This window comes from Macrobrachium nipponense, chromosome 26 (genome assembly GCF_015104395.2).
Source record: "Macrobrachium nipponense isolate FS-2020 chromosome 26, ASM1510439v2, whole genome shotgun sequence".
Classification (NCBI taxonomy): domain Eukaryota; kingdom Metazoa; phylum Arthropoda; class Malacostraca; order Decapoda; family Palaemonidae; genus Macrobrachium; species Macrobrachium nipponense.
This window is the reverse complement of record NC_087215.1, coordinates 64,181,685-64,198,483: the sequence shown is the minus strand read 5'-3', so window position 1 is coordinate 64,198,483 and position 16,799 is coordinate 64,181,685. Positions and strand designations below refer to the sequence as shown.

The 16,799-nt window shown below is 38.0% G+C and overlaps 1 protein-coding gene across 3 annotated transcripts in view; it reads right to left on the bottom strand.

Annotated features, from left to right (window-relative positions):
• Window positions 1–252: 252 nt before the first annotated feature.
• Window positions 253–16,799, bottom strand: part of LOC135200337 (metabotropic glutamate receptor 8-like) — an 809,057-nt gene continuing 792,510 nt past the window's right edge. For all 3 annotated transcript variants that reach the window (XM_064228906.1, XM_064228907.1, XM_064228908.1), the window contains 3 exons: window positions 10,323–10,627; window positions 7,485–7,622; window positions 253–5,088 (listed from right to left, as the gene is read on the bottom strand). In XM_064228906.1, coding sequence (XP_064084976.1) covers window positions 4,915–5,088; window positions 7,485–7,622; window positions 10,323–10,627 — 617 coding nt within the window. In that variant the 3' untranslated portion in view covers window positions 253–4,914. The remainder of the gene's footprint in view (window positions 5,089–7,484; window positions 7,623–10,322; window positions 10,628–16,799) is intronic.

Genomic DNA, 16,799 nt, shown 5'->3' with positions numbered 1-16,799 from the left:
CCTTTTTTTTATTTGCATGTTCACAACTTAATTTCCTTCATGGAATTGGGAAGCTGTTTCAAAGGCAAATCTCGACTACTGCTACCGGGGAGCCGTTTCAAAGGCAAATCCCAACTACTACTACCAGGGAGCCGTTTCAAAGGCAAATCCCGACAGTTACAACTGGAGAGCCGTTTCAAAGGCATATCATTACTATTACTACTACTAATACTAGTACTTCAGTCTTATGTAAGGAAAAATAAAACAAACAAGTTGATGTTATTTTTTTTTTATTATTGGTAACATTACACACGTCTCTGTACAGCTTTATGTACACAAGTGCTACTGAAGGGCTGGGTCATCTAAGTCTGTATTTTAAGTTGTTTTTTTACGTTCTCTTTTCATTCTCCGTACCAGCGATCTTGTTTGTTTTTCTTTTATTTGCCGTTGGTCTAAATGTGTTTGTCATCATTTTTTTTTGTTATTTTAGTAAGGATTTTTTTAGGTAGATGAAATCGAACATCAAAACATTTAAATTGAAGATGCTTCAAGAGAGACGCAACTTGTGCGTCTGTTAGAAAGCCAGAAGCAGATGACTAAATTATGTTGTCTGTTTATTTTTTTTTTAGAACTGTCAACACTTTTGATGAATAACATTTGATCACAATAACATTAGTGATTGCTTGATTTCACGTTTATCCATAGTCTCTTTTTTTATCTATTTTTGTTTTTGTTTTTGATGCATTTTGATTAAGCGTTCAAGAGCAGTTGCCGTGGGCTTCCAGTTTCCGCTCTTTCGTCTTTCATGATTGGTGTATTTTTTAGAATTATTTCCAGGACCTTACACAGCATAGTTCGCTAGTGAGGGCAAGTAGGGTCATTCTTTCTTTCTTTCTGAGTTGGGTCACGAGAGGTCAAAGGGGACGCGGGAGTATAGGGCTCAGAGCCGGACGCGAATTCAGGTCAGGTGACGTCACTGAAACGTTCACGAGTCAGACACGTCTGATACGAGAATGGCTTAAAATTACCTAAGTAAGTGGCGGGAGGATGGAAGGATCCTTCCGGAAGTGTGGGCGATGAGGAAGTGCGCATGAGGGTAGAAAGATGAGAGAGATGAGCTTGATGTGTGTGGGAGGTAATCACGAGGAAGATGGCGTCAATGAGGGTATGAGATTAAAATGAGGGAGATGACCTCCATGCGAATGTGGTTTTCAAATGAGAAAGATGACCGTGATGAGGATGTGAGATTACAAATGGGAAAGATGACTTCGATGGGCATAAGATGGGGTAAGAATGAATGAGGTGTGACTTGAATGAGACACTGGAGCGATTATAGGGCGAATGGAATGGACGATGGAGTGAAGGGAAAAATGGATAATAATTGATCTGACATATGGAGTGGAATGGGATACAAAATGGCGGTGCATGATGAACATTTGAAAAGGATGCAACGCTTCGTGTAGCCTGTAGGATGTGCGTGCTGCCCTGTTAGGATGCATTGGTCAAAGGAAAGCAAATATGGCGGTATAATCTGACCTCGGGTGGGTGAGAGTATTATACCAAAAGAGAGAGATAGAGAGGGATTGAGAGTGAAGATTACTTTCATTTTTGATTGAGGTGGGACATCGAGTTTGTAGTTTAAAAAAATAGTTATGAATTGATTATATTTTACATCGAAGCATTAAAATTAACCTTTTAAAAATTCAAGTCTGCGTTAAACAACAGACCTGAAGGTTCTAGTGTGAGCAGCAGTGAGTCCCGTTCTAAAAGGTGAGGCGGTCAACAGAATGAATGAATGAGAATCACTAAGTGACTGTCTCTTGTTTTCTTCATTGCTCAGATAGACAAGAACCAGTTGCAAGTCTTGAGGCATGTGATGGACAAAGAGAGAATATGAAGTACAGTAGAGACTTTTAAAAGAGCGGGGGGCATTCCCACTAGCTCTTATGATGGTTACTGAAAGGTATATACTGTTTGGTTGATACCAGGCCTCTTATTTGTCTTTTGTAAGTTGCCTTTGATGCCTGCGTTGGAAAAACGCAACCTGATTTTGATCACCATTACAAAGCAGTTTGATAATTGCCTGAGGTAGATACTAGTTTGGGAAGCGTAATGAAACCTTTATGATAGGTTCATTGAGTTATGATTTCGAGAAAAACTTCGGCGTCTGGTGACGATAACGTAAATTATCTGAAAATGGACACATATTTTTTCCCCGGTTGAATTTTCAAGCTATAAACCTCTTTACTAAAGATGGGCTGACCTTTGAAAGTCCCGCAACACTTGGCCATTAACTCTGAAGATTCAAATTTGAGGAAGTTACAGCATTTCTTATTTGTGAATGATTTGTCCTCTTTGAACATCTGCTCACGTATCGTGTTCGATGGCATAGGTTTTGGTGACGCCAGTTTGGACTATTAAATCAATCAATCAAGGGAATCATGGTTGATGCACCCAACAGGAACAGACGTAGCGTGATCATCGAGTAATGGTTTCATGACGATGACGTAATGGAGTCAGTTAATGACGAAGTGGAGTCGTTAATGACGTAATGGAGTGAGTTAATGACGAAGTGGAGTCAGTTAATGATGAAATGGAGTGAGTTAATGACGTAATGGAGTTAGTTAATGACGTAATGGATTAAGTTGATGAGATCATGAATTAAGGAAATGGACTGAAGTACAAATGACGGCGGCATATAAATATGAGTCGATGGATAGGGGACGCCTTTATACATACACACACAACAGGCATTCACGCACGTGCGCAAGCACTCGTGCGCGCCCACACACACACACACACACACACATGCACGCAGCATCATCACCAACAACACTCGGCGCTTAGAAATGCATGATATGGTCAAAGACTTGAGATGTTTACAACGACGAAGGATGTTAGAATCACGTGACCTGTACACCGTCTGGCATACATCCCGGTCGCCTTTTGGGTTTTTGTCGTTTTTTTTGTGTTTTTTTGTTTTTGTTTTTTTGTTTTTGTCGTTCCGACAAACGCTGTTACAGTCGTCCTCGGTTTTGTTTTGACTTTCTTACACCTTTCAACACCCTTGGCAAGCGGGCACATAGCCTTGGGCGACTGAATTATATACCCTGTTTTTTCACTTCTCCGAGACTCAGGCTTCCACGGGTATAGGGTCAACGAGGTTGGTTCTCGGGGCATAAGACAGACGGTATGGGCATTTACCTATGATCTTAATAGCAAAGTATCACAAGGACTCAGAGGGAGGGGGGGCTGGGTATTTTATTTGGGGGTACACTTTATTCTAAATATCATAAAAAGACTAATAATTATTTTTTTTGAGAATTACAAGAAGCTTCAATATATCTTTTATTTAACCTAAGTTCTCAACAATATTAAACAAATCTTATATGTATATATATACTGCATTTTTAAATATATATATATATTCATATATTTTTGTATTTTAGGAAGGAGAGGGTTTTTTTGGGGGAAGGGGAGCGATTTATATCGGGAGTTTTTTTTTAAACAGTTATCTAGAAAGACTAGAGTTAATTTGATTTTGTTTTAAACTATCGGTTTGTTTATCCTTAAACACAGACGGACAAACATACCAAACATACCACACAGAGGGAATGTCAAGTGTCATTCTAGATCACTTCTTATTTAATTAATTTTTTTTTTCGCTTTCTATCCTCTACATAAAATACAAATAAACGGGAAGGAGAAAGGACTACATTTTGCAACGATGAAAATATTGTTAATAAAAATGCTCTGACCGGAGGACAGCAAGGAAGCTTACAGTACTCCTTTTCTAAAAGACCGCTGGTGCGCGACTCTATAGTATGGCTCCGAAGCCTTCCGTCCTTCCTTCCTTCCTTCCAGCGGCTGCTAAGCCTACTGTCTGTCTTCCTTGGTCTATCCAAGGCCAGAGGAGGTTAAGTCGTAAGTAGTAGTTAGTTGAGCGAATGATCACTGGCTGATAAAAAGTAGGACGCTGCCTACTACACAACAAAAGGGTCTTTTCATCCTTAACACCAGTTGGGTAAGTTTATAAAATAGCTATATTCAGCACCATTTACAGAAGTAAATATCCAAAGTACAACGAAATAAGTAACATTCTGAAATAGGTACGTTTTGATAACAGACAGGGGTCAGCTCATGTACTTCGGAGAAACCGAAGCGAGGGGCTCCCCCCCACCGCCCCAGAAGGGCTTGGTGAGGTCCCACCCTGGTTACTTAGCGGCCCTCTGAAGTGCCTGTTCTGCGCCCGGTAGGATTTTGTAGATTTCCTGACCGACAATGGCAGTAGAAACGTTTATTTATTTTTTTCAAGGGAGCATTTATTGAAATAAGCATTAGATGGCAGTTTTTTGCATTAATCTCGAGGTGTAGCCTTCCTGGAGACAATCTTCATGGCAGGGTTCAGAGTTCCTCAAATGCCAATGACAAGGTGGAAGGAGCTTACTGGCAATCTCCGCCTGCCAGTACCCTTCCACCCTCAGATGGTCGCGGCACTTGTTGAACTACGGAATTACAGATAAGTCGATTCGTCCGCGGAGGTCTTCTTCTTTTTGAGTGTTGAGTTAACCTTAAGTGCATCGCAGCTACTTACCACTTCTTCCATCTCGTGCATCTCTTCCTCATCCTCCTCCTCCTCCTCCTCATCCTCATCCTCAACCTCAACCTCGTCGTAGTAGCAGCCTTCCAAGTCGTCCTCCTGGTCTTCGAAGGGCGACTCCTCCTCCTCTTCCAGCTCGCACTCCTCCACCACACTCAAGGTCTCGCCTAAACTAGCACCACAACTACTCAGATCGGACACCTTCACGAACGAAACGCCTGGCCTCTGTACTTCATTGGACTCTTGATGAGCCGTCACAACGGCAGTGCTTACAATGCACTGATTAACCCCGCCTTGAGGTGCGTCTCCAGTTAGAGCAACACCTCTCGCCGTCCCTAGGTTATCGAACTCTCGTCTACACTCGGGGTCGTCACTGTCAGAGAATCACCATTCACGTGCTGGCTTATAGTGGATGGGGGAGGCGCCGGGATGCTGGAATGGTTGGTGGACAGGACAGATTGCGCTGTCTGGGACCTCGAGGTGAAACGCATGCTCTTGCACTGAGAACCCTACGGGCGAAAGGGACAGTGTTAGTGGGCTGATAGAGTAACTTAACACACAGACACATTTGTTTTTCAACTTCTACACTAAACCTACAGCCAAGAGGTGCTTGGGGGATTCCAGTGACCCAGCGAATAACAGTTTCTTTGAATATGCTACAAAAAAGCCTACTTTATGAAGTCTATGGGTCTTTGATATCAAAAAATGGATAAGATGCATGCAGTCTGGAGGACACATTCAGCAATGATTCTGTCATGATATATTTTTCACTTTTAGAGAAACTTCAAAACTTCCTACTGTTAAATGAACTAATGACACTCCTATTTAAAAAAAACTGGCTACGAGCATCAGGTTACGGTATGTCGTAACCATTACAAAATGACTACTGGAACAACATGACAACAAAATAATACAGAAAATTTAAGAAAAGGATGGTATACACATTCTTATTCATTTCATGTCATTTCAGATGTAGGTTGGGTTGAATTCCACATGAATGCATGCAGAGATTTTGTAAATTCATGTCCATTGTCAATGGTGGACAGATTTGTATTCTTTAGATGAATACATTTCGGTTGCACAGACATTTTGCGAGCTGAAAAATTAGGTAAGATACTTATCCACACGTTAGGATGGACACTGGAGCAAGGTAACTTTGGTTTACATACAGAAAATTATGGGAGGATAACTGGGTTTTAGGTATAAAAATGACTTAGGATCTGTTAGAGTTAGTTATTAAATATTTAAGGAAAGTGAATAGATAACGCAGTTATGATCGTATGCAAATACTGAACAGATTGCAAAACTACAACAAATTTCTGTTTTCTTGGAATGCAGTAATGTTGCAAGCAAGTCAAGATCTATGTTCTGGTGTAAAGAATTTATTTATCTACGTCACTTCCAAATATTTAAGTAAATAACCGACATTAAGGTGTAGAAAATTTAGGGTATGAAGTGAAACTGACTCTTTTAAGTTTAGAAAATAAGGGAGACTGAAGGTTAAGGGAAACTATACAATGAAATCAATAGTAATTATATTGCTCTGCTTTACCATAGTAAGTCAGCATTTAAAATATCGTTATTTACTGAATAATTATGATTTTTATTTATTAGCAATTGATTGCCGGATAAACACTACCTACATACTAATTTTATCCGTTACTTCCCAACAATTAGTGTTGAAGTAATTAACTAAGAAATTAAGTTATTTGTTTTCATTCCTACCTTTTCTTCTTTGCTCAGTTTTGGTTTCACATAATATGATCACTCTGTACTGTGGAAGCTGCTAAGTTTGGTTACAATTGATTTTTTTTTTCATAAGAATGTGCGTTAAACAATATTGATGATGTTAATGGTACTTGTAGTTTGGTAACAGTGATTGTTATAATACCGTCAGTTGAATGATAATAAGGATAATAGTATAGATTAAATAATAATCATAATAGAATAATAATAATGTCTAAATATTAAAGAATATTGATTGAATAATAATGCATTTGAGTCAAAGCGAGCTAATCTAACGAATACCGTCAGTTGAATAATAATGAGAATAATAGCGTGATTTAAATAATAATGATAATAATAATAATCAATATAATAAAAATAAAATTTCCTGCTTTTGTTTTTCCGTCATGTCACATGAAGTCTAGTTCCAGATAATTAATAATAATAATAATAATAATAATAATAATAATATTAATAATAATAATAATAATAATACAATTTCCTGCTTTTTCCGTCATGTCACGTGAAGTCTAGTTTTCTAGATAATAATAAATATAATAATAATAATTAATAATAATAATAAATAATATAATAAAATTAAATAATAAATAATAATATAGATAAAACAATTTCCTGCTTTTTCCGTCAGGTCAATTGAAGTCTAATTTTTCCAGATAATAATAATAAGAATAATAATAATAATAATAATAATAATAATAATAATAATAATACTAATATAATAATAATAATAAAATAAAACAATTTCCTGCTTCTTCCGTCATGTCACGTGAAGTCTAGTTTTTCCAGATAATAATAATAATAATAATAATAATAGTAATAATAATAATAATAATAATAATACAATTTCCTGCTTTTTCCGTCATGTCACATGAAGTCTAGTTTTTCCAGATAATAATGATAATAGTAATGATACAATTTCCTGCTTTTTCCGTTATGTCACGTGAAGTCTAGTTTTTCCAGATGATAATTAAATAATGATATTAATAAAAATAAAAAATTTAATAATAAAGACAATAATAATAATAAAAAAATTTCCTGCTGACGTGATCACGTCACGTCAAAATGGACACGAAATTCGAGTTTGACTTAAAAACGAAAAAATTTACAAGAACAAAAACAAAGGTGAACAATAACAACTAAACCAGAGAACTGTGCTCACCTTAACGACGGGGCCAGAGCCCTGTCGAACGTTCTTGTAAGGCTGAAAGATGACGATGTAGACCTTGGGCGTGAAGAGGCACCCGAGGGAGACGGACGCGCTGATGCTGACGCACATGCACATGCTCGCCAGTTGGATCTGCCGGAGGAGGAGGAGTAGGACCAGTTTTGAATGAGGTTGAGGCGTTGATTGGGTTTTGAATTGGGGGTGAGGCGTCGGCTGAGTTTTGAGTAAGGGTGAGTTTTCGGTAGAGTTTTGAATGAGGGTGAGGCGTCGGTTAGGTTTTGAATGGGAGTGATTCGTCGGTTTAAATTTGAATGAGGTTGAGGTGTCGGTTGAGTTTTGAATGAGGGTGAGCATAAGTTTAGGCGGTTGTTGGTTGGGAGTTTTGAATGAGGGTGAGGCATAGTTTGAGCTTGGTGTTGGTTGAGTTTTGAATGGGGGTGAGGCATAATAGGTTGAGTTTTGGATGAGGTTGAGGTGTCGGTTGAGCTTTGGATGAGGTTGAGGTGCCGGTTGAGTTTTGAGTGAGAGTGATTCGTTGGTTGAGTTTAAAATGACGGTGAGGTGTGATAGACTTTTGGATGAGGGTGAGTTGTCGGTTGAGTTCTGAATGAGGTTGAGGCGTCGGTTGAGTTTTGAATGGGGTTGATTTATCGGTGGAGTTTGAAATAAAAAGGGGCTTCGAATGAATATCAGTTATTCTGTAAATGGTCACTTAGTATTATCAGACATTTTGGCAATGGTTACTTAGAAGTAACAATTATTTTGGGTTAAGTTTACCTCCAAGTATCTGTATTAATTTTTCTGTGAAAGCCTATTTATAATTATCATGTGAAGAATGGCTGCTTATGACTATCAGCTCTAATTTGAAAGACTGGTTGTAACTGTCACTTCCAACAGGCATATTTAAGGGCACCAAAAAATTTTAGCTAACTCAGAAGTTACAAGATCGGAAGCACTAAAATCATTATTCTGCGCCCGTTTGAATCTTGCTTTTGAATATGACACATGTCTGTAAGGCATAACTGAATACTCGCATATGCATACGCCCAGTTGATTCTCCTTTGAATCGCCGACGCTGACACACACACACACACACACACACACTTTCTCTTGCTGGTTCTCGTCTTTAGTGTTGCGTATTGAAATCTTTTTCTCGACAAGCGAACCCCTGGCATGTTCTCTTTGCACTCTGATGAGTTGATGACAAGCAGACTCTCTCTCTCTCTCTCTCTCTCTCTCTCTCTCTCTCTCGCTCTCTCTTCTCTCTCTCTCTCTCTCTCTGTCCTTCACTTTACCTCCGCCCAATCGCTTGCTCCGTCTTTCCGATGCAGACGATCTCTTTGCTTCTTTGTCTGTCTGCCTGTCTGTCTATCTGTTTTTGTATTTGGCTGTCTGCTGGAAATATCGCATGGTCTCTCCGCTATTTATCCTTTCTGTTCTTTGGCAAACGAACTTCCAACGTCACTGGTATCTATTTTTGTACGTACGTATCTACCTATTCGTTGTAAACATTATCTATCTGTCTGTCTATCTAATTAACTCTTCAGTCTCAGTTATCTATTTATGTATCCATCCCTTGTTTGTCACGTTCATAAGAAGGTATATATTCTTGCTAATCACGTTTATGAGATGCTGCGTATTGTTGATTGTCGCTCTTATAGGAAGCTGTGTATTCTCCCTGGTCACGTTTGTAAGAAGCTGTGTATTCTTGCTTATCACGTTTACAAGAAGCTATGTATTCTTGTTTATCACGTGTATAAGAAGTGGACACATTAACGTGCCACAGTAAGATAATTACTGATTGCTGATTAATTTTATTTGAAAAAAAATTAAGCGTTGCAAGTGCCAGATCATTACCTCCAAAAGAGATGAGAACCTTCTCACCCCACTACATAGACACCAGTCATACATAATCGCTAAATAAGGTCTCACAGGCACACCTTACAGGCACGTAATCACATATTCAAGTAATTTTTACTCTTTTAACAACATTATATGCCAATTATAGATAAGTATTCTAATGCATTGCAGCCATAAGGGTTATATATAGTTTGCGCTACACATATACACTGGGAAAGTGAGAGACTGGATGTAAATCCTGACTGGTTGCATCTATACAACTAAGGCATCTTTTGGATCACTGGTACTAAGTGGTAGAAATTTACAACACAAAGTCTTTATTGGTCTACTGATACTGAGTGGTAGAAATTAACAATATACAAGCTAGGGGGATAGTGCAACCGAATCTCTCCGTGGGTCTGCTCACCTTGTAGTCGTTATTGGTCTACTGATACTTAAGAGTGGCAGAAATTTACAATATACAAGCTAGAGGGACTGCAAATGAACCTCTCCGTTATTGGTCTACTGATACTGAAGAGTGGTAGAAATGTACAATATACAAGCTAGAGGGACAGTGTAACCGAATCTCTCCGTTGGTCTGCTCACCTTGTAGTCGTTATTGGTCTACTGAAACTCAGTGGCAGAAATTGACAATATACAAGCTAGAGGGACAGTACAAACGAACCTTTCTGTGGGTCTGATCACCTTGCAGTCGTTATTAGTCTACTGATACTTAGTGGCACAAATGTGGCGCAAATGTACAGTATACAAGCTAGCGGGACAGTGTAACCGAATCTCTCCGTGGTGGGTCTGCTCACCTTGTAGTCACTTTTGGTCTACTGATACTGAATGGTAGAAATTTACAATATACAAGCTAGAGGGACTGTGCAAATGAACCTCTCCGTTATTGGTCTACTGATACTGAGTGGTAGAAATGTACAATATACAAGCCAGAGGGGCAGTGCAACCGAATCTCCCCGCGCGTCTGCTCACCTTGTAGTCGTTATTGGTTCCGAAGTAGATGGGCACGAAAGCCAGCCAGACAATGCAGGTGCTGTACATGGTGAAGCCGATGTACTTGGCCTCGTTGAAGTTCTCGGGAATCTTCCGAGTCTTGAAAGCGTAGACGGTGCAGAGCAGGATCAGCACCATGTTGTAGGCCAGCGACAGGATGAGGGAGATGTTGGAGATGCCGCAGGTCAGCACGGCCACCAGGCGGTACGGGTAGACCTCCTTGGTGGTGGGGAATTCCACCAACATCCACGCCACCACTCCGACCAGCTGCACGCCCACCAGGCCTTGTTTGAGGGGAACACAGAGGAAATGGTTGAGTTGTGGGATGTCGTTTGAGGGAAGTGGCTGTTATTTTTCTTAAAAAAGATGTAGAGGTTAATTACTGATGATTATTATGAAATATGTGGTAACACTCAAGTTAAGGTAATAGATTGCCATTTGAAATAGATTATGATCCTTTACAACCTCCACGAGTGAACAAATAGCAGATACATATATACGCATTAAGCTACAAATGTCCTTTAATATCTAATTCGCTCTACCTCGGAGTGAATATATTTTCATATATGTTAACCGAAGGGGAATTGCGTGTAGTCGATAAGAAATTTGTCGGCTCATGGGCCGACAAATTTCTTATCGACTACACGCAATTCCCCTTCGGTTAACATATATGAAAATATATTCACTCCGAGGTAGAGCGAATTAGATATTAAAGGACATTTGTAGCTTAATGCGTATATATGAATCACGGTAATGTAATAAGACATATATATATACATATACAAATGTATATATATATATATATAGATATACTGATATATACATATGTATACTATGTGTTATGTATATTCAACATTATAAAAAAGGGACTAAAATTGGTTTTCCAAAGGCTTTGCTAAACCCCATAGCAGTTCGTAGTTCAAGATACGAAGATGCGAGATAATATCTCTTCCTCTATTGTTCTTTTGACAGAGGGGGGCTAGGGAAGTCCTCCCCACCCCACCCCACCCCACCCCTTGTCGGAGGTCTTCCAAGAAAAGGAAGGTACGGAAACACTGCTATTTTATGTTTCCCGTAATTAGGATAATTAGGGGCCAACTAATGAGCCTTTTAAATCTTTCTCTTGGTGGAATATTTCTGGAAAAGGTCTGGAAAGGCATCAAAGGGTGTCACGGTATAGTATCTGTCCCGACTCCTTTTTTTCTCCTGCGGCGTTTGGTCTTTGGATCAGTTCTGGACTCTCTCTCTCTCTCTCTCTCTCTCTCTCTCTCTTCTCTCTCTCTCTCTCTCTCTCTCTGTATATCTTCTTTTTCACCGTTATCCCTACATTAAGTGGTCGGTTGCCTCCTGATGCGCCTTCTATCAAAGGCATCATCCTTCACCAAAACTTCTTCTCTCCATGAACTGCATATATATATATATATATATATATATATATAATATATATGTATATATATATATATATTTATATTATATATATATATATATATATATATATATATATATATATATATATATATAATATATCATATATATATATATATATATATATATATATATATATATATATATAGACACTATATCATACAAGTGCATAATACACTTGTATAATATAGTGTCTATATATATGTATATATATAGGTATATATATATATATATATATATATATTATATATATATATATATTATATATAGACACTATACTATACAAGTGTATATATACTTATATATGTACATATATATCATATATATACATATGTATATATATTTGTTTCCTAAAACCTTGTCCCATTTCTAGTTTTCCCTCATGGACATTTATTTATGATCGTCCAAGACAAAGACTAAAACTAAAAAAGAGAAAAAAAAAAAATACTAACGAGAAACGCAGTGCCAGAAAAAGAAGTTCTTTCCTTGATTTTCAAGTAAGCAGAGACAGCCATAGAGGGAGTCAGCTGACCGCCAGAATGAAGGGAAACTTCGTAGAAGTTAAAGAAAGTTTGTTGGAGTTTTTTTTTTCCTCTTTTCTTCGTGTCGTGGGGTTGGGGGAAGGGGGCGATATGAGCGGGCAGAAAGCCGCATTAAAATACTACAGTGGGTATTTTGTTTGTGTTCTGGAAGTGTGTGTGTGTGTGTTGTTTTTCTCTTGTTAGCGTAATTGCTTTAGAAAATATTTTCTAAACAAAACTATCTTGAGTAGACGCAGTTTTTTTGGGGGGGCTTTTATCTGGCGTCTTCTTAGTAATGGTAATTAGTATTCGCTTCATGTACTGAGTTTTTTTTTGTCATTTAACTACTGGAACGTTTTATCTTTGTGTATGTTTTTCCGTCAGTGGAGCTAACTTATTTTAAGTATGTTTTTATTTTGGTATCTTGAGTTAATAATAATAATGATAATAACAATAGTAATAGTTAATATAATACCAATAAAACATGAGAGGATCTGACCCTGTTTGACATCAGGGGAGATATGACACAACCACCCACCCCCTGCAAATCTGTTTGTCCGCCCCAGTTGGGGAGAGCGTACACGAACAAGCTTGTAATGTTAATAGTCATTATAATAATTGTTTTCTGTACATGTTTTTTTTAAAGAATTTATTATAGACTAAGAAATTGGCTGCAAGTCTTATTTTTTTTTTTTTTTTTTTTTTCCTCAGAAGTGATTTACTTAGTAATCTAAGATACTGTATAGATATGAATTGTGCCTCATAACCCATAATTATAGGTGGTCATAACTCGTTCGTTACACTGCAACTTATTATCAAAGCGAAGTAACGATGTGCTTGGTCAGTACTTGGACGGGTTGCCATCTGTGAACGCTAGACATACTTGGTACACATTCCCCGTGGCTATGTGCGACAGTGTAAGGCTAGCAGTCTTATCCTGATGCACAGGTTAGGAATTTTTTTTTATAATTAAGATATATGATCATGGCGGTAATTCGATCATTAGAAAGGAAAAAAAATGGCGACATCGATCTTACAAAATTTGAGTCTTATGAAAAAAATAATAATAATGATGGAGTGTCCTTAATGTATGACACTGCAGAGCTAACTATCGTTTCTCTTGTCTCCTGCATTAGTTCTCTCTCTCTCTCTCTCTCTCTCTCTCTCTCTCTCTCTCTCTCTCTCTCTCATATTTCATATCTTTCTTTTTTATGGCATTTTCATGTCTCATGTTTCCACTTTATGGTCATTCGCCATTTTTCTTTTTTCTTTTTTTTTCATTTAATTTTGCTCGGCTTTGGTGCCAGAATGAGATGCTGCTTCCCGGGAAGTTTTTGTTTATCATATTTTTCTTTCCTTCATCTATTTTAATGAGGTGAATCTTCTCTCTCTCTCTCTCTCTCTCTCTCTCTCTCTCTCTCTCTCTCTTTCCTTTATGAAGGGTTCATGTCCTGCATTTGATTATATTATATCTGTCTTTTCCTCTCTCTTATTCTGTATCTCTGTTTCACTATCCGTGTTTCTCATCATCTATATCCTTTTTCGTTTATAGTATAGTAAGTCTCAAGAATCTCTCTCTCTCTCTCTCTAAGTTCATGGTAATATTTTCGCCTTAACTTTAACGAAATGAATATCAGGATTCTCTCTCTCTCTCTCTCTCTCTCTCTCTCTCTCTCTCTCTCCTCTCTCTCTCATTACAGGTTAATACGTGCATTGTGGTGTTTTTACGAGCTATCATTATTTCTGCCACCCACTTTTCCGTCCTTAAGGCACGTAAGGGCGGTTTCCCCTTTACTCGTAGTGGGAAAACCAACCCTACGGCCTTCGAGTGCCATTTGTTTTTCACGTCCATAAACTGTCAACATTTTCGTCAGCATTCATAAATGCAGCGGGGAAATAAGAGAGAGAGAGAGAGAGAGAGAGAGAGAGATGAAAAATGCTTCCTAGGCGATATCGTATCGCTGGCTTCTGCCGAAGTCAGCTCTTTTGACAGATTTTCAGTTATTTCTCTCCTCCACCTCCTCCTCCTCATCTTCCTCCTCTTCCGCATCCTCCTACATGTTCTTATCCGTCTTTGCCTTCTTCTCTTCCTTCTTCAGTCCCACTTTATCCTTCTTTAGAACTGCACAATTACTCCTTCCTCCTCACAATTGAAATGGCCTTGAGGAACCGAGGATACACCACACCAAGGCGATCAATTGCGCGCCAAAAGTTTGACCGTCAAGTGTTTTGCATATTGAAGTGATTCTTACAAAACACCGATGCAAAACTTCTGAGGCAAATTACTGGCGCTCAAAATATTGCGTCGTAAGTAATGAGCCTCTGGAACCATCCTTTCTGTGTGGGTTTTTAATCCCAGGCATGGTTTCTGTCAAGAAATCGTCGATTCCAGGATATCCAGTGCCCCCACAAGTCCACCAACTGGTAGTTTGAAGTGCGTGAAGATTTTGAAATGAGCGCTGGCCTAACTTCCCATCCCTTAGCCAGCCTAATCTAAACTGACCTAACCCAAAGTATCTATCAAGAATTCATCTATTCCGGAAAATCAAGGTCTTAATGTCCACCAACGTTCACATAGGCAGGATGTATGTTCCACCTCTCCTGAGGGATACTTTTGAAAGTCGTATCTCTCAGGAGATGTGGAACGTAGGTCCTACCCATGTGAACTCTCTCGAGAGACTGAGAGTTTCCAGCCCGGTGACTGGCTTATCAACAGCCAATCAGGAGCGTCGTAAGGGACTGTCCTAGACATCAAACGCACGGTTGATGTGAATCTACTATAGCCCAACTTCCCATTATCTTCCTAATACTTAACGTAGCCTAACCTAATGTGACGTTAGGTAAGTCTTTTGGAACGAGCTAAAATCCTTTCACTGAAAAAAGCAAAGATAATATGAAGGCAAATTAATGAGCCCGTTTCCAGTAAAACTTCTCTTTGCTTGTAATAAAAAAAAAGCTAGAGATAAATAAAAGATTAATTAAATGCTCGTGAAACGGTAAAGATAAAAAATGTCAAACAGCTGCTGTTTCAATGACACGTGTCTTGGTCTCTCTCGGCTATTTCCGCCTCCAAACCTCTCTCTCTCTCTCTCTCTCTCTCTCTCTCTCTCTCTCTCTTGATAGTAATACTCAGTGCACGACATCCAATAATTAGTCGCTGCGTGATTAATGATAATTATAGAGTCCGTATATTGACATCATCATTATGTAAATTAGATCTCGAGCATTACTCCGTTATCTTAACATTCCTCGTTACTGGAGCAGCATTTCACTGTACCCACTGATTTCGATGACCTTTCAGGCATCAGTGTGACCCACTGTCACTCTGGCCAGGTTCCCAATGTCTGTCTGCAGATCTAAGGAACGGAAGGGCCAAATGTTGTTCAACTCCGCCGGTCGAGACTAACGGTAAAGCGAGTAGTAATGCTGGTTCGTGGGTTAAGGGGATGGTTACCCATCCAAGTTAAGTAATGACTAAATTCAGTGTTGCGTAACTTCACTTTTAATACCAATTTATTTGCGCCTTCCAGCCTCTCTAACTGTTGCCTCTTAGTGTAACTGTGGATTCTCCTCCCAGTTTCTCCTTAAGACCCTTGTTATTTTATCTCCTTCATTTTCCGCATCTGTTTATCTTGCTGTCCAACTCCTCCAACTGCCTCTTTTCGCTGTTTTAAAGAAGAGAATTATCGTGGAATGGAGTAACATAATTGTTTTAAAAATTATACCAGAATTACCACGTGAAAAATGTAAGATGGAAAAAGTTAAGGGAAGACGAAAAGAATTCTGAATTAGCAAAATGACACTGAAATTATAAAAAAAAATATAAATTTAATAAGTTGAGACTAAGAATCTTAACAAATATACTACGCATGTGTATGTTATATATAAACTATATTTATAGATATATGCGTATATTATTAAATAAAATGGATTTATATACATTTGTACAGATACCCACACATATATATGTATATAAATATTATATATAAGTTTATAAATATTGTATATATATGATATTATATATATAATATTTAATATCTATATATATATATATATATAAATATATATATATAGTATATATATATTAGAATCTATAATTATCAAAAAGGACTGTACAGTCTTTTTGTTGTTCATAGCGTAGTTTGGGCAGCTGGTTTGCCTCAATCTGTTTTTACTTATTTTTGTTAGTCTTACTCTTTCTTTTGTATAGGTAGGTGTTTCTAAGATTTTAGTGAAGTCCTGCACTTGTAATTTGTTTGGCTTTGAAGGTGCTGTTCAGAGCTGTTGCCATTACATTTTTAATATAAATTAAATCAAATTGAGTATTAATGTTCACAAATTTATATGTTTTTAGCTTTGAAAATGCGACTTGGAATTCGTCACGAAACGTCGGCATTGAAATAAACTGTTGAAAGATGAGGATGCCTTTCCTATACTTCCTCCGTGATATATATATATATATATATATATATATATATATATATATATATATATATATATATATATATAC